General features: G+C 43.7%; 1 protein-coding gene across 35 annotated transcripts in view; it reads right to left on the reverse strand.

The window, feature by feature from the left end:
* Window positions 1-25836, reverse strand: part of LOC124006069 (elastin-like) — an 89280-nt gene that overhangs the window by 54410 nt on the left and 9034 nt on the right. For all 35 annotated transcript variants that reach the window (XM_046315818.1, XM_046315810.1, XM_046315815.1 and 32 more), the window contains exons 2-5: window positions 10474-10548; window positions 6638-6688; window positions 5674-5769; window positions 5465-5491 (exon numbers count right to left, since the gene is read on the reverse strand). In XM_046315818.1, coding sequence (XP_046171774.1) covers window positions 5465-5491; window positions 5674-5769; window positions 6638-6688; window positions 10474-10548 — 249 coding nt within the window. The remainder of the gene's footprint in view (window positions 1-5464; window positions 5492-5673; window positions 5770-6637; window positions 6689-10473; window positions 10549-25836) is intronic.

Raw genomic sequence — 25836 nt, forward strand, 5'->3', positions numbered from 1 at the left:
TGCCTGCAGGCCTGAACCTATGAAGAGTGTCTGCAGGCCTGAACTGCAGCCCTGAAGAGTGTCTGCAGGCCTGACCTATGAGGAGTGTCTGCAGGCCTGAACTATGAAGAGTGTCTGCAGGCCTGACCTATGAGGAGTGTCTGCAGCCCTGACCTATGAAGAGTGTCTGCAGGCCTGATCTATGAGGAGTGCCTGCAGGCCTAACCTATGAGGAGTGCCTGCAGGCCTAACCTATGAGGAGTGTCTGCAGGCCTGAACTATGAAGAGTGTCTGCAGCCCTGACCTATGAGGAGTGTCTGCAGGCCTGACCTATGAGGAGTGTCTGCAGGCCTGAACTATGAAGAGTGTCTGCAGGCCTGACCTATGAGGAGTGTTTGCAGCCCTGACCTATGAGGAGTGCCTGCAGGCCTAACCTACGAGGAGTGCCTGCAGGCCTAACCTATGAGGAGTGTCTGCAGGCCTGAACTATGAAGAGTGACTGCAGGCCTAACCTATGAGGAGTGTCTGCAGGCCTGACCTATGATGCTTGCCTGCAGCCCTGACCTATGAGGAGTGTCTGCAGGCCTAACCTATGAGGAGTGTCTGCAGCCCTGACCTATGAGGAGTGTCTGCAGGCCTGACCTATGAGGAGTGTCTGCAGGCCTGACCTATGAGGAGTGTCTGCAGGCCTGACCTATGAGGAGTGTCTGCAGCCCTGACCTATGAGGAGTGCCTGCAGGCCTAACCTATGAGGAGTGCCTGCAGGCCTAACCTATGAGGAGTGTCTGCAGGCCTGAATTATGAAGAGTGTCTGCAGGCCTAACCTATGAGGAGTGTCTGCAGCCCTGACCTATGAGGAGTGCCTGCAGGCCTGACCTATGAGGAGTGTCTGCAGCCCTGACCTATGAGGAGTGCCTGTAGGCCTGACCTATGAGGAGTGTCTGCAGCCCTGACCTATGATGCTTGCCTGCAGCCCTGACCTACACTCTTAGAAAAAAGGTGCTATCTAAAACCTAAAAGGTTATTTGGCTGTCCCCGTAGGAGAACCCTTTGAATAACCCTTTTTGGTTCCAAGTAGAACCCTTTTTGTATCCACGTGGAACCCTCTTGGGTTCCATGTACAACCCACTGTGGAAAGGGTCCTACATGGAACTCAAGAGGGAACCAAAAATAGTTATCCTATGAGGAGTGCCTGCAGCCCCGACATATGAAGTGTGTCTGCAGCCCTGACCTATGAAGTGTGTCTGCAGCCCTGACCTATGAAGTGTGTCTGCAGCCCTGACCTATGAAGTGTGTCTGCAGCCCTGACCTATGAAGTGTGCTGACCTATGAAGTGTGTCTGTGACCTGCTGCAGCCCTGACCTATGGAGTGACCTGTCTGCAGCCCTGACCTATGAAGTGTGTCTGCAGCCCTGACCTATGAAGTGTGTCTGCAGCCCTGACCTATGAGCCCTGACCTATGTGTGTCTGCAGCCCTGACCTATGGAGTGTGTCTGCAGCCCTGACCTATGAAGCCCTGACCTATGTCTGCAGCCCTGACCTATGAAGTGTGTCTGCAGCCCTGACCTATGGAGTGTGTCTGCAGCCCCTGACCAGCCCTGACCTATGAAGTGTGTCTGCAGCCCTGACCTATGAAGCCCTGACCTATGTCTGCAGCCCTGACCTATGAAGCCCTGACCTATGAAGTGTGTCTGCAGCCCTGACCTATGAAGTGTGTCTGCAGCCCTGACCTATGAAGTGTGTCTGCAGCCCTGACCTATGAAGTGTGTCTGCAGCCCTGACCTATGGAGTGTGTCTGCAGCCCTGACCTATGAAGTGTGTCTGCAGCCCTGACCTATGAGGAGAGAGTATAAAGAGAGCCTGCAGCACATCGCTTCCTTCACGTGTCACTCTTAACCTTGAATAAACGGACGCGGATCCCATACCACCACTGACACACTGGGCCCTGTGTGTGTACAGTATGTGTGTGTACATTATGTGTGTGTACGGTATGTGTGTGTACAGTATGTGTGTGTTCCTGAGAGTTTTACTTCTTATCTCTCTCCAAAACATATTTTTCCATGTAATGAAATGACAGAATTAGCAAAAACAGCAATGTTGTCCATGTTTCTTGTTATGCAGTCTCCCTGCTAACTCTTAGTGACAAGACGTTATTTAGAAAATCAAAACATTTGTAATAAGTTTTGTCCAGGTTTGGCAAAGAAACAAAGAATGTAGGAGTAATCCACCTTAGCTTTAGGGGGGAATGATGAGACCAGGTCCAGGGCCCAACTGCTCTCTGTTCTCTCTTCCCTCCCCGCTCTCTGCCCCCCACCTCTCACCCCTCCCCCTCTCTCTGCCCCCGCTCTCTCTTTCTCTACCTTCTTCTCTGGTCCCGACGACTCGTCCAAAGCATGCACACATACACGGATGCTGACAGGATTCACAATTCGTTTAGTAGTCTAGCGTTTTACAAGGCTTGGCACGTGTCTGACAATGATTCAGCTGTCACGCCACTTTGATCACCAGCTGCTGTTCTCTGTCAGGGCCAAGGTGTGTGTGTGTGTGTGTGTGTGTGTGTGTGTGTGTGTGTGTGTGTGTGTGTGTGTGTGCGTGCGTGCGTGCGTGGTGCGTGCGTGCGGGCGTGCGTGTGTGTGTGTGTGTGCCAGGACCAAGGTGTGTGTCTGAGGTATGCAGCTGATGCTCCACTTCAAGCTTCAATCACCAGAGAGGTTATGATGAAAAGTGGGCCTCGGCAGGGGAAAGAATCCACACGAGAATTCTAGAATGCAACTGGTGTCTGGTTCAAAAGCCAATCCTCACATCTGTTTAGCCAGGATAGAATACTCTGTCAACATGTCAATGGACAGAGTAACCCTCCCCTGGCCTGAACACCTGGCGTCGTTTGGTTTCCTTAAACATTGTCCCTACCTGCACTATTTCATATTAGCGTGTAGCTACAGTACCTCAGCCAACTATCAGATCATATTACCATCTACACAAATGCTAATTGATCTGTATGGATCCAAACCACCCTTGTTTTGTGAGACAACTTAGGTAAACGTTAATCTGTGTTTGTAATGGAAACTTAATCTCTGTGTAGAAAGTTAGATGTTTCCAGCCCAAGTGCCCTCGAGTGAAACACCAAATCTGGATAGCTTCAGTCAACACCCCAGCTGTTGGAATGGATACATCTCAAATGTAAAAAAGTCACCTGTATGAAAAGCCCTTGCTGAGCAAAAGAAGGAAGAAGGGGCATTACAATGTTGTTGTGACTACTCCTTCCTTCTCAATAATCAAATTTCAGAGAGGGAGAGAGAGAGAGAGAGAGAGAGAGAGAGAGAGAGAGAGAGAGAGAGAGAGAGAGAGAGAGAGAGAGAGAGAGAGAGAGAGAGAGAGAGGGAGAGGGAGAGGGAGAGGGAGAGGGAGAGGGAGAGGGAGAGGGAGAGGGAGAGGGAGAGGGAGAGGGAGAGGGAGAGGGAGAGGGAGAGGGGAGAGGGAGAGGGAGAGAGAGAGAGGGAGAGGGAGAGAGAGAGAGAGAGAGAGAGAGAGAGAGAGAGAGAGAGAGAGAGAGAGAGAGAGAGAGAGAGAGAGAGAGAGAGAGAGAGAGAGAGAGAGAGAGAGAGAGAGAGAGAGAGAGAGAGAGAGAGAGAGAGAGAGAGGGAGAGAGAGAGAGGGAGAGAGAGAGAGAGAGAGAGAGAGAGAGAGAGAGAGAGAGAGAGGAGAGAGAGAGAGAGAGAGAGAGAGAGAGAGAGAGAGAGAGAGAGAGAGAGAGAGAGGGAGAGGGAGAGAGGAGAGGGAGAGGGAGAGAGAGAGGGAGAGGGAGAGGGAGAGGGAGAGAGAGAGGAGAGAGAGAGAGAGAGAGAGAGAGAGAGAGAGGGAGAGGGAGAGGGGAGAGAGAGAGAGAGAGAGAGAGAGAGAGAGAGAGAGAGAGAGAGAGAGAGAGAGAGAGAGAGAGAGAGAGAGAGAGAGAGAGAGAGGGAGAGGGAGAGGGAGAGAGAGAGAGAGAGAGAGGGAGAGGGAGAGGGAGAGAGAGAGAGAGAGAGAGAGAGAGAGAGAGAGAGAGAGAGAGAGGGAGAGAGAGAGAGAGAGAGAGAGAGAGAGAGAGAGGGAGGGAGAGAGAGAGAGAGAGAGAGAGAGAGAGAGAGAGAGAGAGAGAGATAGAGGGAGAGGGAGAGAGAGAGAGAGAGAGAGAGAGAGAGAGAGAGAGAGAGAGAGAGAGAGAGAGAGAGAGAGAGAGAGAGGAGAGGGAGAGGGAGAGAGAGGAGAGAGAGAGATAGAGGGAGAGAGAGAGAGAGAGAGAGGGAGAGAGAGAGAGAGGGAGAGAGAGAGAGAGAGAGAGAGAGAGAGGAGAGAGAGAGAGAGAGAGAGAGAGAGAGAGAGAGAGAGAGAGAGAGAGAGAGAGAGAGAGAGAGAGAGAGAGAGAGAGAGAGAGAGAGAGAGCTCTAACTCTAACAAAAGCCAAAGCATTATACTTCACAATCTGAGCTCTGAGGCGCTGGTGACCCAGGCCAAAGTCAACTTCCACCTAATATCCAATATTAGGATGCTTTTACAAAACAGATTTCTGAAACTCTATTACTTGTTTGGGAAAAAACACTTCAAGGAGCCTACAGTAAGCCGTTCAAAATCTTATCAGACTTTAAGACGATTACTCCATTCCTTATCTCTCCAAGCACATAGCTGTGGTGGTGGCCTAGATGAAATCACCTCTCCTTTGGGAAATTAAATAATGGCTGAACATTGCTAATGCCCTAATACTGTGTTCCTCAATATTTACACGGCAGTATCAGTGGAAAGGACAGTGGCAAAACTTCAACAAGGAGGTTTCCAGATATTGTGTCGGCCTAACGTTACAAAACATTAATCAGCTCGGCCTAAGGTTACAAAAACAATCAGCGCGTTGGAGGGAGTTCACACTGCCAATCATCACTCAGTCTGGGACGTGTAGGGGTTGAGGAGAGGTGAAGCGATGTTGTGATGGAGGGATGGAATAGTGGAGGAGGGGTTGAGTGAGGGAGGAGACAGGGTCCCCCTGTTCTCATCAATGGAACGCACTGGGTCAAATCCCAGACAGGACTTCCCAAATAGCTGCCAAACCCGGGGCGACTCAACCACGATGAAAACATAGGGGTGATAAGGGAGATGTAGCTGACAGTCCATCAAGAGAGGTAGCCCCTCATTGAACTACGGAATGCTACACTACAGGTTTCGCCCATCATTGACATGCACTCTAATGCATTCTATACAGATTAGCTAATAGCTACATTACCCACCTCCTGCTCTCATTAAGAACTCTCATTTCCTTCCTCTTTAAAACACTTCAGTAAGGTTTCTTAGACAACAATGTATGAGAGGAATTTTCCTAGTTAAAAGCATAACAGGATACTCTGACTTGATACTACCAGACTAGTCTGGTACAGTACCGGTACCTGTCTTGTGCCTTCTAAAGAACTGTATAAAACAGTATAGAGTGCGAAAGAGTGAGTTGGAGCAGATAGCTTACCAGGTTTGGGGCCCTTTCCACCGACTCCTGTTGAACAAAGCACACAATAATTAATCTACAAATGATAGAAATACACTATAGTTGAATAAACATATTTAGTTCCATCATTGACAATGCACATTCAAAGAGAGTGCTATAGTTGACAGTGTAAGTGCTTTAATATAAATGGTGAAGTCTCAACTTTCAATATTCTGTAGATAAGTACACACCTCCTCCTCCGAGGCCTCCTGCTCCTATGCCTCCAGCCCCGCCACCAGGGACCAGACCTCCAGCACCAACACCACCCCGTCCTCCATATCCTCCAGCTGGGGGAAACATAAGGTCTGGTTAGACAACGGGTCTTTGTCATTACCGTCACCATCATCTTCTTTATTGTCATTATAATCATTATCACCATCATTGCCATCATTGTCATCATCAACACTTACTACAGTATGTAAGCCTATAAGACAACACTTTCCTTACTGCATAGCCATTCCCTGACAGCAACACAGAACACACCCACATGGAGGACAGGACAGCACGCTGTGGTTTTATAGGTGTGAGGAGAACACTCTAACTACACCTTGTTAAACCAGACTTAATGACAGTGGTTGTGTCTGAGCACTGTGTTGCCCAACAACAGCATGTCATTAGAACCAGCACCATGACTAAACTAGTAGCTTAGCTTGTGGCCAATGTGGTTGAGTGGAGGAGAAATCACACCTTGAGCTTTCTGAGATGGAACCAGGCTAAACCGTGCAAAACTATTCCTATTCTCCAGCAGTTTTGTGAAATAGCTACAGACTTAACAAGTGTGGTGGCGTGGTAGTTAACGTGGTGTACTGTAGTGGTCAGGGTGTTCAGTATGCATGCTGCTGGGTGTGTCTCTGCTATGACAGTGTGATAAGACAAAGGCCATATATAATAGCCACTCTCCATATCTCTCTATGTGAATTGCTGTGATGAGGGTGGCCTGGTGCTTGTAACCCAGTTCATTCCCATGGCCCACACGCAAGACAGGGAGCTCAAGCTCTGTGACAACTTTGTGGTTTTGAAAATCCTGTATCTGTAGTCATTGTTCACGGAATGACTGTAGGTCTCAACAGCAGCATACTGTAGATGCTGTCTCTATTAGTCCAGCTAAGGGACAATTATTAGAGGAGGGCTTTACACTAAGTATTTTCTACTCACCACCAGTTTTAGCTGGTTTGTAGCCTGCTCCTGCGGGTATCCCACCAGCTCCTGTTGGTAAAACAAGAAAAGCAAAAGAAAACAGAAGAGAAGCAGAAAAAAAGAGTTAAAGTGAAAGGTTGGACGTTTGTTTTAGCTCTCCCCCTGGCTGCTCCCTCCCTCACTTCGGTCTCTGACCTGACCAGGTATCTCCACACAGAGACTAGACCACTGTGGTGGGTAGGAGGCTCTAAATCTCTACATCTTTAAATCTTCTAAGTTTGAGTCCCAAATGGCACCCTTTCCCTATATAGTGTACCACTTTTGACCAGGACCCTAGTCAGAAGCAGTGCACCATGTCTGGAATAGGGTGCAATTTGGGACACACTCTAAATCTCCAACTGTATCACAGAGACATCTTCCAACCTCAGAGTGAGGAGTGGAATGCAATGGGTCGGTGTGGCAACTCAGGCATTCTCACACTGTATTTCACTGTAATTTATGGCCTCAATGATGTTACAGTGAAAACCTACGGTACAGCTACATTATACTTATCCAGAGGGAAATGGTACAGTACAATGGGAAATAGTAAGGTGCGAGAGAGAGAAAAATTACAAGCGATATTGCGTTTTTGTGTATGACGGTAATGATTAAGAGAGCCACATATGAGACAGACTCTTCGGACCATTTCAAGTTGCCCGGCTCAGCCTGCCCATCATTTAAGACTGGTTTTAAGGCTGGAGGTGTGTGGTTCAACTGTCCTGGAGGTTGTTAATATTTTACATGCTGAACACAAGGGAAACCCAACAGCCACGGTCGGCTCTCAGTAGGTTTGGAGAGGGAGAGCAGTGGTGATCGCTGGTTGGTTTGTGGTTGAGGTGGAGACTTGCAGTACTGTACACTACAGGCACAGGGCTAATGGTTAAACTGTGGGTTGCAATAATAGACTGTGACCCAACATGTGCCTTTATTTCTTCACTAAGTAATGCTACAGTAATTTAGTCATACAGGTTTTGTGTTGTTTGCTGGGAAACATGAAAGGTGTATGTTGTATGCTGTACAATACGCTGTATGATCTAGACTACATGGCCAAAAGTGTGTGGTCACCTGCTCGTCGAACATCTAATTCTAAAATAATGGCCATTAATATGGAGTGGGTCCTCCCTTTGCTGTTATAACCAGGCCTGGTTCACCAACTACTTTGCAGACAGAGTTCAGTGTGTCAAATCGGAGGGCATGTTGTCCGGTCCTCTGGCAGTCTCTATGGGGGTGCCGCAGGGTTCAATTCTCGGGCCGACTCTTTTCTCTGTATATATCAATGATGTTGCTCTTGCTGCGGGCGATTCCCTGATCCACCTCTACGCAGACGACACCATTCTGTATACTTCTGGCCCTTCCTTGGACACTGTGCTACTTTTTAAATGTTTTTTAAAATTTATTTCACCTTTATTTAACCAGGTAGGCTAAATAAAGGTTATCATTTGCAACTGCGACCTGGCCAAGATAAAGCATAGCAGTGTGAACAGACAACACGGAGTTACACATGGAGTAAACAATTAACAAGTCAATAACACAGTAGAAAAAAAAGAAAGAGAGTCTATATACATTGTGTGCAAAAGGCATGAGGAGGTAGGCAAATAATTACAATTTTGCAGATTAACACTGGAGTGATAAATGATCAGATGGGTCATGAACAGGTAGAGATATTGGTGTGCAAAAGAACATAAAAGTAAATAAATATAAACAGTATGGGGATGAGCTAGGTAAAATTGGGTGGGCTATTTACCGATAGACTATGTACAGCTGCAGCGATCGGTTAGCTGCTCAGATAGCAGATGTTTGAAGTTGGTGAGGGAGATAAAAGTCTCCAACTTCAGCGATTTTTGCAATTCGTTCCAGTCACAGGCAGCAGAGAACTGGATCGAAAGGCGGCCAAATGAGGTGTTGGCTTTAGGGATGATCAGTGAGATACACTACACCTGCTGTAGCGCGTGCTACGGGTGGGTGTTGCCATCGTGACCAGTGAACTGAGATAAGGCGGAGCTTTACCTAGCATAGACTTGGAGATGACCTGGAGCCAGTGGGTCTGGCGACGAATATGTAGCGAGGGCCAGCCGACTAGAGCATACAGGTCGCAGTGGTGGGTGGTAGAAAATTGAAAATGACAGGCCTTGCACAATTGGGAGAACTTGCTAGCTAGCTAACATTACATGTATGAGCGCAGAATAACTGACACATTTACGAACACTCAACACCCATTGAATATGGCCTGTGTCTGTAAACGTTGGCAAAAAAACGTAATTAAATTGTTGCCAGCATTACAGTTGCAGTCACCAACACTCTGGATAACATAAAAACAGCCTAACCAGCTCTGCTAGGGAGAGTAAAATGTTCAGAGTGAGCGGTTCTCTCATTTGTGCCTGGAAGTAGCTAGCAAGCTAGCCAACATTAGCCAGGTAGCTTGGGTGCTCGACTGCTGTTGTTAGTTCAGAAAGCTTGGATCAACCTTACTCCTCGGCCAGAGCGTCCAGTGTGAGAATCGAGCCGGTTGGTCACATTTCTGTACGGACCTCGCTTTGTCATGCTGAAACAGGAAAGGGCCTTCCCCAAACTGTTGCCATAAAGTTGGAAGCACAGAATCGTTTAGAATGTCACTGTATGCCGTAGCGTTAAGATTTCCTTTCACTGGAACTAAGGGCCCTGGCCTGAACCATGAAAAACAGCCCCAGACTATTATTCCTCTACTACCAAACATTATACTTGGCACGATGTATTCGGGCAGGTAGCGTTCTCCTGGCCTCCGCCAAACACAGATTTGTCCGTTGTGCAAAGCTGTCATCAAGGCAAAGGATGGCTACTTTGAATAATATCAAATATAAAATATATTAGTATTTTATCAACACTTTTTTGCTTACTACATGATTACATTTGTGTTATTTCATAGTTTTGATGTCTGCACTATTATTTTACAATGTAGAAAATATATATTTTTTATTTTTATATGTAAGGAGTAGGTGTGTCCAAACTTTTGACTGGTACTGTAAGTTATCCCATACAAGCTTTTGTGCCAAATACATTACCTTGTTACAGGTGTCAAGCCTATGGGCATGTGGTAGCAGTGCATAGGAGAAAAGTGTCAGAAGTGTGCAGAAGGGCATGAGGGAAAGGAATGTGGAGCATTGGGGAAAGTAGTGGTATGTGTTAATTGTACTGGCCCCCATGGGGCTGGGGTTCAGAAATATCCGGTGCGAGAGAGGCAGGTTGAGGTTTCCAGAGTTAGAATAGTACAGACGTTGTTGTATGCTGAGACAGTGAAGAAGGTAGAGGAAGATGGGTCAAGGGAGAGGAATCCTGAGAGGAGTGGTATGAGTCGTAGAGCTGTACCAGTACAGGGGGCCAACAAGTCCTACTGTATATTGCATCTGAAATAGTTTCCAAAGTTGGATTTTTTTAGCGAAAAACAAGGGGTGATAAGGGATGGAAGACCCACACCTGACATTAGGGACTTGCGTCAAAGGAAGGGACAGAAATCATTTCAATCTGAGTGGTGTCAACGGAAGACTGGCTCTGTGGACAACAGTCAACAGCATCAGTTAAGAGAACATTTTCTGCACTCAAACAAATATTGATCAAGGACAACTCTCATCCCTTGCCATCATCTCCATCGTGACCGAGAGATTTTTAAAACTGAGGGTCAACAGTCAACTCCCAAGTCACTGATGTCTTTAACCAGAAGGATAGACGTCAGATGGGTGGGCTTCCGGCCTCAGACCTCACCGGACGTCACTGTACTTTATATAAAGAGACATGCTGTGTCATGTGTTGCGCTGTGCAGGCGTAGGTAGCTAATATGTTACCTGGGTAGAGACCAGCACCTGGTCCAGATCCTCCTGCTCCTGGTCTGACTCCAGCACCAGCGGGTACATACACACCTGGAGAGACAGACAGGTAACATACCTGGTCAGGGACAGCTCTGTATGACATCACGACACTAATCTTACGGTCCAACATCTAGACTGCAATCCATAGTTTTTAAATGACTATATTCCAAACCTCAGCCATGACCAACACTCTAACTTACGTACCCACAGCCTAACCCTCAACCCATTGTACAGCTAACCACTCACTCCTTATTCAAAGTAATCTTGAATCTAGACAACCAAAAATCTAGTCTCGCTTGCCTGTGGGATGGGTCAAACCCATGATGTAGTGCAAAACAAAACTATGGTACAGTAAGAGGTCAAGGCAAAGTCTCAATATCAAAAATGCCTTTGTTTTAAGCTAGCAGTGAGATGAGGTATTGCAGTTGGAGGAACAGGGAACATTTTGACCAAGTCGTAACATTGCATATTCATGTTCCCCGTCTCTACCGATTTCCTAGCCGAGGTCCAGCCCAGTCCCGAGATAGACGTTCTATAGGCCATAAATGGCTGCCTTATGTGTAGAAGGAACCCAACCGAAACAAGAAAAAAACACTAGTTGTTCTGGGACGACGAACCACACAGCTCTTCTCTGTGAGCGGTGAGCTCAGGCCTCAATTATAACATTATATGTTTGAAAGAAAAACCTGGTTTGTATCACCTCAAAATGGTGTAGTGTAGAGGCCGAGGACCTTAAAATGATGTAGATTATATTTAATGACTTTTACATGTGTTGTTGTTGAAGACTAATTCATTTAAGCCACATGTCCAAGGCCCTCATGTTTTTATTTAAACAGCATATGATGTGAATGTAGGCAGTGCATTGGCATGTAGTCCACTAGGTCCAGTTATTAAGTAGTTAAGTAAAATATTACAAGTTATTACAAGGTATTTCTGTCAGTTGAATTTTGGCAGTATAGTGAATACATGAAGACAGCCCTTTTCTGGTCATGTTCAGTTGGGCAAATGGGGGAAGCAGGAGGGGAAAAACCTGTGGGTATGCTGGTGGTGCATAGAGGGAGGTTTGGCCATGGTTTTACGTAACATGCTGTGACATTGTAAAAAGTTTACTGCCACCATTGCCACATCAATGTTCTCTCTCTCTCTCAGCCCCTAGGAGGAGTTTAGCATGTGAGACGTCAGTGCTACTCAACAAGGGAATCAGCAAGAATGTTTGTCTGCTACAGGCTACAGGATTCGGAAATATACTGTAAGAACACCTTAACTGTAAGGTGGGAAGAAGGGAGAGAGAGGGAAGAAGAAAGGGAGAGAGGTGTGTGTGTTAGAGAAGGAGAGCGAGGTATGAGAGAGAGAGAGCGAGAGACAGAGACAGACAGAGAGAGAGAGAGAGAGAGAGAGAGAGAGAGAGAGACAGAGAGAGACAGAGAGAGAGAGGAATAAAAATGGGGAAACTTATGGCATCCTCCAGCCAAAGCAAACCATGAAGGAATGGAACAAAGCACGCTAATAAGTCAGCTCATGCAGTCGTGTTTCTGGTGGAAAGTTAACATAAACTGTGAAAATCTACACTGGAGCACAACACCGCGCCTGCTGAAGCCCACACTGAGTCACTCATTTGGAGAGAAAGGTTAGCGAGGACAACAGAGTCAGTCATATTCACATAAATCACCCAAATTGCACACCAAAATCTGATTAGCAGAGAGGGAAAATATTTTGTCTATCTGGTCTGTTTTCATTTAACTGAAAATTTATTCTCAATAAAACTCAGTACATGCCAGCAGGGATTTGAATGGTTGTGCTACGGAGCTAGAATTTTTAACATGGTTTTTATGACGTTGCATGTTGTTTTAAAAACAGAATGTTTAGGAGTGTAAATAGGGGTCGGTTTGAGTGAATATTTATTTGAAAGAGAGTGGCAGCCGTGTCCTTGGAAAACAAATGAGCTCACAGCTGAATCGGTCCAAGACAGATCAGAGAGAGGATGCTCTCTAGTCTAACTGCTCTTAATTGAGATGGTGAGGGAGTTGGATGATGGGAAGAAGAGGCGATTGGGTTTCCTTACTGTTTGGACTTGAGGTCTTAATGGCTGGCTGAGTCGTAAGAACTTGCTAAACACACAAGGCTCAAGGTTCCAAAGGAAAAAATGTTCACATGGCTGAACATTCAGAGAGGGCTGTCAAGGGCAAAGCATTACACTCTTAGAAAAAAAGGTGCCATGTTGAATCCTTTACACAGAGGGTTGTACATGGAACCAAAAAGGGTTCTACCTGGAACCAAAAAAGGTTATCTTATGGGGATTGCCAAAGAACCCTTTTGGAACCCCTTTTTCTAAGAGTCTACAACATTTAGCAAAATACTCTGAGGATGGTGTACAGCGCCTTCAGAAATTATTCAGACCCCTTGACTTTTTCCACATTTTGTTAGGTTACAGAGTTAATCTAAAAAAAAATTCTTTAAATACACGTCAATGTACACACAATACCCCATAATGACAAAGCAAAAACAGGTTTTTATAAATGTTTGCTAATTTATAAAAAAAAATAAAAAAAAACAGATATATCACATTTACATAAGTATTCAGACCCTTTACTCTGTACTTTGTTGAAGCACCTTTGGCAGCAATTACAGCCTCAAGTCTTCTTGGGTATGACGCTACAAGCTTGGCACACCTGTATTTGGGGAGTTCTCCCATCTTCTTTGCAGATCCTCTCAAACTCTGCTGCACAGCTATTTTCAGGTCTTTCCATGTTCGATCGGATTCAAGTCCGGGCTCTGGCTGGGCCTCAAGGACATTCAGAGACTTGTCCCGAAGCCACTCCCTCATTGTCTTGGCTGCCCAAGAGGGCTGTCATGTGCCTTTTACTGAGGAGTGGCTTCCGTCTGGCCACTCTACCATAAATGCCTGATTGGTGGAGTGCTGCAGAGATGTTTGTCCTTCTGGAAGGTTCTCCCATCTCCACAGATGAACTCTAGAGCTCTGTCAGAGGGAATATCGGGTTCTTGGTCACCTCCCTGACCAAGGTCTTTCTCCCCTGATTATCCAGTTTGGCCGGGCGGCCAGCTCTAGGAGGAGTCTTGGTGTTTCCAAACTTCTTCCAATCCTTATATAGACAGGTGCGTGCCTTTCCAAATCATGTCCAATCGATTGAATTTACCACAGGAAGACTCCAATCAAGTTGTAGAAACATCTCAAGGTTGATCAATGGAAACAGGATGTACCTGAGCTCAATTTTGAGTCTCATAGCAAAGGGTCTGAATAATTATGTAAATAAGGTATTTCTGTTTTTATTTATTTTGAATAGATTTTTAATTTGAAAACCTGTTTTTGCTTTGTCATTTTGGGGTATTGTGTGTAGATTGATGAGGATTTTTATTGATTTAATCCATTTTAGGTTGTAACGTAATAAAATGTGGAAATAGTCAACAGGTCTGAATACTTTCCGAAGGCACTGTACTGTATGTGTGAATGTGCAAGTCAATGGATTGATTTGTGTGTGTGTGTTCTTAAATGTGTGTATGCTTGCTTGTGTCTGTCCATTCCAGGCCATTTCACTACATGAGTGTGTGGTTGTGTTCCACCCTCCTCCCTCAGCTCAGTTAATGCCATGCCATGCCAGCTCCATGGCAGAGCCCCCAGGTAGTGTCCTGTACTTTACCCGCAGGGTGGAATGATTATTCACCACTTCAACCTGACCTGCCAGACCTGCATTTCACAATCAAAGGGAGGATTTCCTGTCCCAGGGATGAAAGGGAGGGCAGATGGAGTGAATGTAATTTCTGCTCCAATTTTCCGCTGGCCAGAAGCCCGTCCTATCATAACTACTGTACTGTAGCTACCACACCATACTATTGGGCAGGGCAGAACCCAGTAAGGGGCACTGGGTTCACAAGAACCAACCCAATTGGGTACTCATTGACCTCAGCTAAGAAATGTGAACTATGCTGACCTACAGTATGAAGTCATTGGTTTCTTATCGCTCATCTTAATGTCTAGCTCAAACTCTAAGTGTTCTCTAAGGATGATTTGGTCATGGGAGTCTTTTGGAATGCATGTGATTGGAAGTCATACCGGAGGCAAAGGAGACTGGCAGAATTAACCTGCAGTTACATAAGTAACCAGTAACCTGATTTAATCCCATATAGAACGTAAAGTAGTTTCTATCTGGTATTCACCGTGAACATAACATGCCATTTCCTGCATTAGCAATCTATATAGTTTATAAGTCAAACATCTGAGAACTTTTTGCACACAATTACATGGTTTCCCATGAAATGGATCTGGCTTACCTCTGAGGCACTGGAACAAACATCTTATTTAGTCTACGATGTTGAACCATGTTTTGGCATCCTCCATTAGACAATAACATTGCTCCGATTGTTTTGAGTTCAAGTTGAATGGGCTCGTTTTGTCCACGAGACTAAAGCTAACAGATTTAGCCCCATAGGGCGTATCCGCGCTATGTTTAGTTTACAGTTTGCGTATCAGCCAGAGGAATAACCACTGACATGTTTACCGACCATTAGCTGGCCATAAATTTTATTAAAGCCAGACCAAACAAATCCAAAACTAGAGATCCGAATACAAATGAAAACCTATTTTAAAAGCCCCTATGTCTGATGGTCTGTTCATTGAAACCCTATAGAGGCCTATAAGGGCCCGAGTTTATTGCAAAGTTGTAGAGCAAAAAAAGACTTCTAATGACTGGATGGCAAACAAATTAGTGATTTAATAGAACTTGTTTTCCAATCCAGAGCATGCCTAATTTATCCATGGTCATTGATGTTTTTTCCAATAATAACTGACGAGAGACATTTTCTTTAAAGGCACAGTAAAGGACATGAGTGTTTACGCCAATTAAGAGAAAGCTGGGGACTAATATAGTAACTTTCAAGACCTTGTGCTTTGGGTGTCTAATAATTGTTCCTTTTTACAGGATAATGAAACGCCTGGAAGTCTATGGAGCACATGTGCACCGAGATGCGCGCGTGAACATACTTAGCTAATTGCTAGCATTCTCCACCCCTTGTTAAAAGCTTAGTGAACAATTACTCTCCCGTCTCCATCCTCTGGCACTGAGAGCTTTCACAGATCTTTAGGCTAAGCCTGAATTAGTATCTGGGCAGAAGGAGGAGATGAGGAATATGACTAGTCTCCTCTCTATCCGAGTTAGCTTCCATTCATTTTCCCTTTAGACAGCTCTGCAAGCGTCATAATGTCGAAATAAGATTGTTACTTACCAAATATGGAGTTTCGCTGAGCAACTAACATAATTTACTGCCGTCACCCCCGGAATGTAACTTATTTTGTACATAATGTTTCTGCCACCATCTGTTATGACCAAAAGGAGCTCCTGAATATCAGGACAGCGATTACTCATCTCGTACTGGATGAAGATTTTTTCTTTAATGAGTTGGATGCGAAGGATTTACTTCAGACACCCGTTAAGGCCCAAATCCTGTCATTGTATGAAGAAGAGACAGAGATATCGGGGACGTAGGTCGGGGTGCCTTGTAAGGATCTGGCGGCGAGTGGGTAATCTGCCTCTACCATCAGTCCTATTAGCCAACGTGCAATCAGTGGATAACAAAATGGATGAGCTCTGATCAAGACTATCCTACCAATGGGACATTAAAAACTGTAATATCTTATGTTTCACTGAGTCGTGGCCGAACAACGACATGGATAACATACAGCTGGCTGGGATTTCGGTGCATCGGCAAGATAGAACAGCTGCCTCTGGTAAAACACGGGGTGGCGGTCTGTGTCTATTTGTAAATAACACATGGTGCACAAAATATAATATTAAGGAAGTCTCAAGGTTTGCTCGACTGAGGTAGAGTATCTCATGATAAGCTGTAGACCACACTATTTACCAAGAGCGTTTTCATCTACACTGCTGTTCAAAAGTTTGGGGTCACATAGAAATGTCCTTGTTTTCCATGAAAACATACATGAAATGAGTTGCAAAATGAATAGGAAATATAGTCAAGATGTTGACAAGGTTATAAATAATGATTTTTAATTGAAATAATAATTGTGTCCTTCAAATTTAGCTTTTGTCAAAGAATCCTCCATTTGCAGCAATTACAGCCTTGCAGACCTTTGGCATTCTAGTTGTCCATTTGTTTAAAATCTGAAGTGATTTTACCCCATGCTTCCTGAAGCACCTCCCAATAGTTGGATTGGCTTGATGGGCACTTCTTACGTACCATACGGTCAAGCTGCTCCCACAACAGCTCAATAGAGTTGAGATGTGGTGACTGTGGTGACCACTCCATTATAGACAGAATACCAGCTGACTGCTTCTTCCTTAAATAGTTCTTGCATAGTTTGGAGCTGTGCTTTGTGTCGTTGTCCTGTTGTAGGAGGAAATTGGCTCCAATTAAGCACCAGCCACAGGGTATGGCATGGCGTTGCAAAATGGAGTGATAGCCTTCCTTCTTCAAAATCCCTTTTACCCTGTACAAATCTCCCACTTTCCACCACCAAAGCACCCCCAGACCATCACATTGCCTCCACCATGCTTCACAGATGGCATCAAGCACTCCTCCAGCATCTTTTCATTTTTTTCTGCGTCTCATGAATGTTCTTCTTTGTGATCCGAACACCTCAAACTTAGATTCATCTATCCATAACACTTTTTTTCAACCTTCTTCTGTCCAATGTCTGTGTTATGTTTCCCATATTAATCTTTTATTTGTATTGGCCAGTCTGAGATATGGCTTTTTCTTTGCAACTCTGCCTAGAAGGCTAGCATCCCGTTGATGTTGAGACTGGTGTTTTGCGGTTACTATTTAATGAAGCTGCCAGTTGAGGACTTGCGAGACGTCTGTTTGTCAAACTAGACCCTCTATTGCACTTGTCTTCTTGCTCAGTTGTGCACCGGAGCCTCCCACTCCTCTTTCTATTCTGGTGAGAGACAGTTTGCGCTGTTCTGTGAAGGGAGCAGTACACAGCGTTGTACGAGATCTTCAGTTTCTTGGTAATTTCTCGCATGGAATAGCCTTCATTTCTCAGAACAAGAAAAGACTGACGAGTTTCAGATGAAGGTTCTTTGTTTCTGGCCATTTGAGCCTGTAATCAAACCCACAAAGGCTGATGCTCCAGATACTCAACCAGTCTAAAGAAGGCCAGTTTTATTGTATCTTTAATCAGCACAACCGTTTTCAGCTGCGCTAACATAAGGGTTTTCTAATGATTAATTAGCCTTTTAAAATTATAAACTTTGATTAGCTAACACAACATGCCATTGGAACACACACAAGTGATGGTTGCTGATAATGGGCCTCTGTACGCCTATGTAGATATTCCATTAAAAATCATCTGTTTCCTGCTACAATAGTCATTTACACCATTAACAATGTCTACACTGATCAAATTTATGTTATTTTACTGGACAAAAAATTGCTTTTCTTTCAAAGACAAGGCCATTTCTAAGTGACCCCAAACTTAAGAATGGTACGTTAACATTTTTATAGCTGTCTATTTACCACCACAAACCCGAAGCTAGTACTAAGACCGAGATGATTGTGGACTACAGGAAAAGAAAGACCGAGCATGGCCCCATTCTCATCATTGGGGCTGTAGTGGAGCAGGTTGAGAGCTACAAGTTCAAATTATCATGGTCCTAACACACCAAGACAGTCGTAAAGAGGGCACGACAACACCTATTACCCCTCTGGAGACTGAAAAGATTTGGCATGGGTCCTCAGATCCTCAAAAATTTCTACAGCTGCACCATCGAGATCATCCTGACTGGTTCCGTCACCGCCTGGTATGGCAACTGCTTGGCCTTCAACTGCAAGGCACTCTAGAAGGTAATGTGTATGGCCCAGTATATCACTGGGGTCAAGCTTCCTGCCATCCAGGACCTCTATACCAGGCTGAGTCAGAGGAAGGACCTAAAAATTGCCAAAGACTCCAGCAACCCTAGTCATAGATTGTTCTCTCTGCTACCGCACGGCAAGCGGTACCGGATCGCCAAGTCTAGGTCTAAAAAGATTCTTAACAGCTTCTAAAGCCATAAAACTCCCGAACAGCTTATCAAATGGCTACCTGGACTATTTGCCTTTACGCTGCTGTTACTCTCTGTTTATTATCTATGCATAGTCACTTTACCTCTACAGTACCTACATGTACATAATAGCTCAATTACCTCGACTAACCTGTGCCCCGCACATTGACACTGTACCAAAACTGCATTGTTGGTTAAGGGCTTGTAGTAAGTAAGCATTTCACTGTAAGGTCGACACCTGTTGTATTCTGCGCATGTGACAAATACAATTTTATTTTATTTTATTTTTATTGTCAAAGTATAATTATGTTTTTAGATTTTGTTTTACAAATTAATAAAAAATGAAAAGCTGAAATGTCTTGAGTCAATAAGTATTCAATCCCTTTGCTATGGCAAGCCTAAATAAGGTCAGGAGTAAAACTTTACTTAACAAGTCAATAATAATTTGCATGGACTCACTCTGTGTGCAATAATAGTTGATGGACTCACTCTGTGTGCAATAATAGTTGATTAAGATGATTTTTGAATGACTACCTCATCTCTCTACCCCACACATAAAATTATCTGTAAGGTCCCTCAGTCAGGCAGTGAATTCCAAACACAGATTCAACCACAAAGACCAAGGAGGTTTTCCAATGCCTCACAAGGGAAGAGCACCTGCATCCTGCTTGCAATAAGGCACGAAAGTAAAACTGCATAAAATTGGGCAAATAAATTAACTTTATGTCCTGAATGCAAAGCTTTATGTTTGGGGAAAAATCAAAACAACATATCTCTGAGTACCACTCGTCATTTTTTCAAGCATGGTGGTGTCTGCATCATGTTATGGGTATACTTGTCATCGGCTATGACTAGGGAGTATTTTGTCGGGATAAAATAAATGGAATAAGCTAAGCACAGTAAAAATACTAGATGAAAACCTGCTTCAGTCTGCTTTTCAACAGACACTGGGAGACAAATTCACCTTTCAGCAGGAGAATAACCGAAAACACAAGGCCAAATATACACTGGAGTTGCTTACCAAGATGACATTGAATGTTCCTAAGTGGCTTAGTTACAGTTTTGACTTATATCGTCTTGAAAATCTATGGCAAGACCTGAAAATGGTTGTCTAGCAAGGATCAACAACCAACTTGACAGAGGTTGAGGAGTTTTAAGAACAATAATGTGAAAATATTGTGTGATCCAGATGTGCAAAGCTCTTAGAGACTTACTCAGAAAGACTCACAGCTATATTCACTGCCAAATGAGTTTCTAAAATGTATTGACTCAGGGGTGTGAATACTTAAAATAAACAAGATATTTCTGTATTCCATTTTCAATAAATTATGGGGTATTGTATGTAGATGGGTGATACTTTTTTGTATTTAATCAATTTTGAAATCAGGCTGTAACACAGCATATATGGAATAAGTCAAGGGGTATGAATACTTTCTGAAGGCACGGTATATAACCGGAAAAAAAAACAGTTTGTGAATTAAATCAATGACACAATGAACGATGTAATGATTACCTTAATTCAATCAATCAATCAAGGTGAGGGCCTCGGAGTGTGGTGTCAGGAAAATAACCTCACACTCAACGTCAAAAAAACTAAGGAGATGATTGTGGACTTCAGGAAACAGCAGAGGGAACACCCCCCTATCCACATCGATGGAACAGTAGTGGAGAGGGTAGCAAGTTTTAAGTTCCTCGGCATACACATCACAGACAAACTGAATTGGTCCACTCACACTGACAGCGTCATGAAGAAGGCGCAACAGCGCCTCTTCAACCTCAGGAGGCTGAAGAAATTCGGCTTGTCACCAAAAGCACTCACAAACTTCTACAGATGCACAATCAAGAGCATCCTGGCGGGCTGTATCACCGCCTGGTACGGCAACTGCTCCGCCCTCAACCGTAAGGCTCTCCAGAGGGTAGTGAGGTCTGCACAACGCATCACCGGGGGCAAACTACCTGCCCTCCAGGACACCTACACCACCCGATGTTACAGGAAGGCCATAAAGATCATCAAGGACATCAACCACCCGAACCACTGCCTGTTCACCCCGCTATCATCCAGAAGGCAAAGTCAGTACAGGTGCATCAAAGCTGGGACCGAGAGACTGAAAAGCAGCTTCTATCTCAAGGCCATCAGACTGTTAAACAGCCACCACTAACATTGAGTGGCTGCTGCCAACACACTGTCATTGACACTGACCCAACTCCAGCCACTTTAATAACGGGAATTGATGGGAAATGATGTAAATATATCACTAGCCACTTTACACAATGCTACCTTATATAATGTACTTACCCTACATTATTCATCTCATATGCATACGTATATACTGTACTCTACATCATCGACTGCATCCTTATGTAATACATGTATCACTAGCCACTTTAACTATGCCACTTTGGTTACTTTGTCTACATACTAATCTCATATGTATATACTGTACTCGATACCATCTACTGTATGCTGCTCTGTACCATCACTCATTCATATATCCTCATGTACATATTCTTTATCCCCTTACACTGTGTACAAGACAGTAGTTTTGGAATTGTTAGTTAGATTACTTGTTGGTTATCACTGCATTGTCGGAACTAGAAGCACAAGCATTTCGCTACACTCGCATTAACATCTGCTAACCATGTGTATGTGACAAATAAAATTTGATTTGATTTGATTTGAATCAAATGTATATATAAAGCCCTTTTTACATCAGCAGATGTCACAAAATGCTGTACAGATACACAGCCTACAACCCCAAACAGCAAGCAATGCTGATTTAGTCCATGTGTAATAATTCTTTGAGTATTCCACAGCAATGACCATACTGGCTGGCGTATGTTCTTCTAATCCATTTTCCTTGATCGTAAGACTAATGATGCTAAGCAATTTAAACCAACTGGAACTGAAAAAATAAATACATTTGTTCAAGGCTATGATTAGCCTAACATTGGGCCTTCACTGATGCACATTTTATTTCTTCCCTGACCATATATTATAGAATAAGCAATTATACAAATCACGTGCTGGACATGTCACTTTGTTGATTAGCCAGTGGTTAACAATTAGACATAAAATAAGCATGCCATAAAGCATTATTAAAACTATGCAGTTACACATTCTTTCAAATTCCTCAATAAGATTTTATGAGTTATTCCCAAGAGTGTGATCCCCTGCTCCCAAGAGTGTGATCCCCTGCTCCCAAGAGTGTGATCCCCTGCTCCCAAGAGTGTGATCCCCTGCTCCCAAGAGTGTGATCCCCTGCTCCCAAGAGTGTGATCCCCTGCTCCCAAGAGTGTGATCCCCTGCTCCCAAGAGTGTGATCCTCTGCTCCCAAGAGTCTGATCCCCTGCTCCGGTTTCCATTTCCATTTACATTTAAGTCATTTAGCAGACGCTCTTATCCAGAGCGACTTACAAATTGTTTCCACACTTCAATCAATGTATTTATCTAAAATAATTCATGTCCGTCATAATTGTTTTGCACTGGTGTTTAACAAAAAAATGCTTTCTAATGACCTTCAATAAATGGCTTGGAGCACTGTCTTAGAATCACATTTTAACATCACTTTCCCAGTTTTATGTAAAGAACTCTTCAAAATTGAGACATAATTAGATATTTCTCTGTCAGTGTTAAATATACAAAACAAATTAAATACTTTTATTCAATAACTTTTTGGGGGCCATTTTCTGTTTTTGTTGACTTTGCACATGAGCAGCAAATGACTCTCATATGGAGGCAGTGTTTTCCACATGCGGTCAGAGCAGAAGAGCATGACAATGTCAGTCTTTCAACAGGGAAAGACTTCCCATAGCATCCATGGAAGACTCTATCGGCCTGGAACTACGTGCATCTGCAAACAAAGACTAACAACCAGTAGGTGATCAAATCAATGATCTTTCCAGACAATACATTTTTTCGGTTGCTTATCAATTTTTATTTAGACCTTTTTGGAAGTACATACCGGGTGTGACAGTGGTAAATGACAATAGTTGCTCAGAGTAACAAACGTATTTTGACATTATAACGCTTGCAGAAGTGTCTAATGTGGAAATTAATGGTATTTAACTGCACAAAAAAATATGCTATTTAGAACCTAAAAGGGTTATTCAGCTGTCCCAATAGGAGAACCAGTATTACATTTACATTTAAGTCATTTAGCAGACGCTCTTATCCAGAGCGACTTACAAATTGGTGCATTCACTTTATGACATCCAGTGGAACAGCCACTTTACAATAGTGCATCTAAATATTGTAAGGGGGGGGAGGGGGGGTGAGAAGGATTACTTTATCCTATCCTAAGAATTCCTTAAAGAGGTGGGGTTTCAGGTGTCTCCGGAAGGTGGTGATTGACTCCGCTGTCCTGGCGTCGTGAGGGAGTTTGTTCCACCATTGGGGAGCCAGAGCAGCAAACAGTTTTGACTGGGCTGAGCGGGAACTGTACTTCCTCAGTGGTAGTATCACACCATCTATGCCTCCATCCATCCATGTAAATGAAAGTGTGTCTGTCTCTGGTAAAGCCTGTGTGGCCAGCAGCAGGTACAGGTCACCCTCCCTCCCAGAAGGTTCTCTGTAGCTCGACTAACTTAATATCAGCCTTCCTATTCTGATTGCAGTGAAAGGCTCAGGCTTAAAGGAGGCTGACATCCTGAGACCAGGATCTACAGAGCAGTGCAGCAGAGCAGAGCGGAGAAGACTCCCTGGTTCCTGGCACTAAGCAACAACAGCTATCAGACGTGTGGCGTCTGGCCTACTTTTTGTCACAGTTTAGCATTATATTTTCCAGAACGCTTAACGAGAAAAGGGAGGGGGGAGGTGGGTCAAAGAAAGACAAGAGTGAAAAGAGTAAATCTTGATAGAAGAACTCTGTGCCTCTCTCCCTCCACCTTTCTTCCCCTTCTCTCCTCTCTCCCTCTGACTGAACTCAAGGCCCCAGCCCCAGCCGCTCTGATACACACATCTGTGGAGCAGAGCATAAATATAAAGTATGCAAAGTCAAATAAACAAATGACACACAGACGGTACTATTTTAAAAGGAGGTGGAATTCCGATCTCATCATCGCCACTAATCTTCAGCCCTCCGATGTATCTTGGGTGAGACAGAACCTACCTACTGTACCGGGAGGTTGACATAGTGCATGATCTCTCTCCTTCATAGGTTCAGAGAGACGATGTCTATGAAAAAAAACTAGGTTTGCAACAGCTGCAAATTCCTTCTTACTTCGTAAGGTTTGAAGATTTTATAGACGATGAATTGAACATGACAGGAACGTAAGCTATGGAATGACAATCTGAACTTCACAGGCAGAGCAAATTGCATCTCGATTCTAAAGAAACTTACTTCATCACATCTTACACAATCTCTTAAAAGGACAGAGCAAAACTAAGTATGTAATTAGTAGTCTGCTCATTGCCTATGATAAGACTAGCATTTTCAAGGATACAGGTTACTTTCAGTAACCATCCAAGGTAACTTACATTTTTATGTTCAGAAAAGGACATTAATAATGAGATATTTACCCAGGTTTTACCCTCATTCTGGAAAGCATAAGTACTCTGTAGTTCATTATTACACACTTACATGGTATGAAGAAAAGCACAAAATGTGTAACTTCCAGTCTTTTCTGAACCAGAAATGTCAGCTAAGTTCGAACAGGCCCCCATTACTACCATTTCATAAACTAGGCAAAAATGTATGTGGGTTTGGGACCAGGTCCAAAGATGATGTACTAACTTTGGTGCTAACAAAACAACAAAGATTTATAGAACTCCTAGGTTGACATCACTTAAACCAAGACAATAATCCATGTTACTAAAAAACATCTGTCACATGTTAAGCTTGGAATTTCCTCTTAATCATTTAGTTACATTTGCAAGATTGTCCATCTATATGGTGATAAAAGGAACTATTATCATAACATTGCTTTGTATTTTTATCCCTCTTTAACATGAACGAGTAACAGTATATGATTGTCTCTTATGTTACCCTCTTAATTATGCCATATGAACCGTTTAACTGTGAATACCTGAGGTATTAGGAAAAATAGAAAATGCCATGAACGGGTCCTCCAGAACTGGAAAATATTACATTTATTTTTACGATGCTTTATGATTGTCATAAAACAAACAGTGACATGCCGCTACAAACATCTGGCAGATGGAACGTTTTATAAGAGCATCAGAGATGGCTGATTTGACTGAATCTTTACAAGACAGGTTCCTTTAGGATCTGCTGCATGGGGTTCATAGTAAACCTGGGAGATCAGATAATGGACAGCGGGGGGGTCAAAAACTCCAATAGACTGAGGAACATTCCTGGCAAGGCCCATTTGAGAGTGTTGGCCCAGCGAGACCAACCAACTGACCGCCTCCCTCACAGCTCACAGTTTGAGGCCAGTATACCTGGGTTCAAAAGGTATTCGAGGTCTTTCAAATACTTTGAGAATTTCCTTTAGCCTGCTTGGAGTGCATTATGGATGTGGTTTGCAGCTTTGCAATTATTCTATTTGATAGTAAGAAGAAGCTGTTTTGTTATACTTCAGTGGAGCTTTTGAAACACAGAGGATTTTCATTAAAGGAAGCCTAATTCAAATTCAGTTGAGTGTGGTGTACCGCAGGGCAGCCGGCTTGGGCTATTATTGTTTTCTGTATTTACTAATGACCTTCCACTGACCTTGAATAAAGCCTGTTTGTCTATGTACGCTGACGACTCAACAGTATACACATTGGCTACCACAGTAAAATAAATAACTGACACCCAGTTTTAGAATGGACAGTCGTTATGCACATATTGTTGTTTTATTCCTTTTCCAAATGTTCTAATTGAACTGTAACATGTACATATTGTGTTTTTATTGTTCCTGGAAGATGTTTCATCATTTTTGGGACAAATCACTCGCTCGATGCTAAACCTTATTTAGATCTATTATTGAATAATGTGGGATTGTGCAAGTCAAGGAGACTAAACTGCTGTCTGGTTCCCTAGATAGCAAACTGTCATGGTGAAAACATAGAGACTCAATGGTTGCTAAAATGTGAAGAAGTCTCTCCATGATAAGGCGTTGCTGTGCTTTCTTGACATCTCAGTCGACCAGACAGATCCTACAGGCCCTAGTTTTGTCACACTGGGACTATTATCCAGTTGTGTAGTCATGTGCGGCAAAGACGGGAATATGTTCAATTGCAGTTGGTGCAGAACAGAGCAGCACTTAGATATACACGGAGGGCGAATGTCAGTAACATGCATGTCAATCTCTCCTGGCTCAAAGTTGAGGAAAGATTGACTGCATCACTATTGCTCTTCTCTTTGTGCAAGGTGTTGATGTG

This window comes from Oncorhynchus gorbuscha, linkage group LG19, assembly GCF_021184085.1.
Source record: "Oncorhynchus gorbuscha isolate QuinsamMale2020 ecotype Even-year linkage group LG19, OgorEven_v1.0, whole genome shotgun sequence".
Classification (NCBI taxonomy): domain Eukaryota; kingdom Metazoa; phylum Chordata; class Actinopteri; order Salmoniformes; family Salmonidae; genus Oncorhynchus; species Oncorhynchus gorbuscha.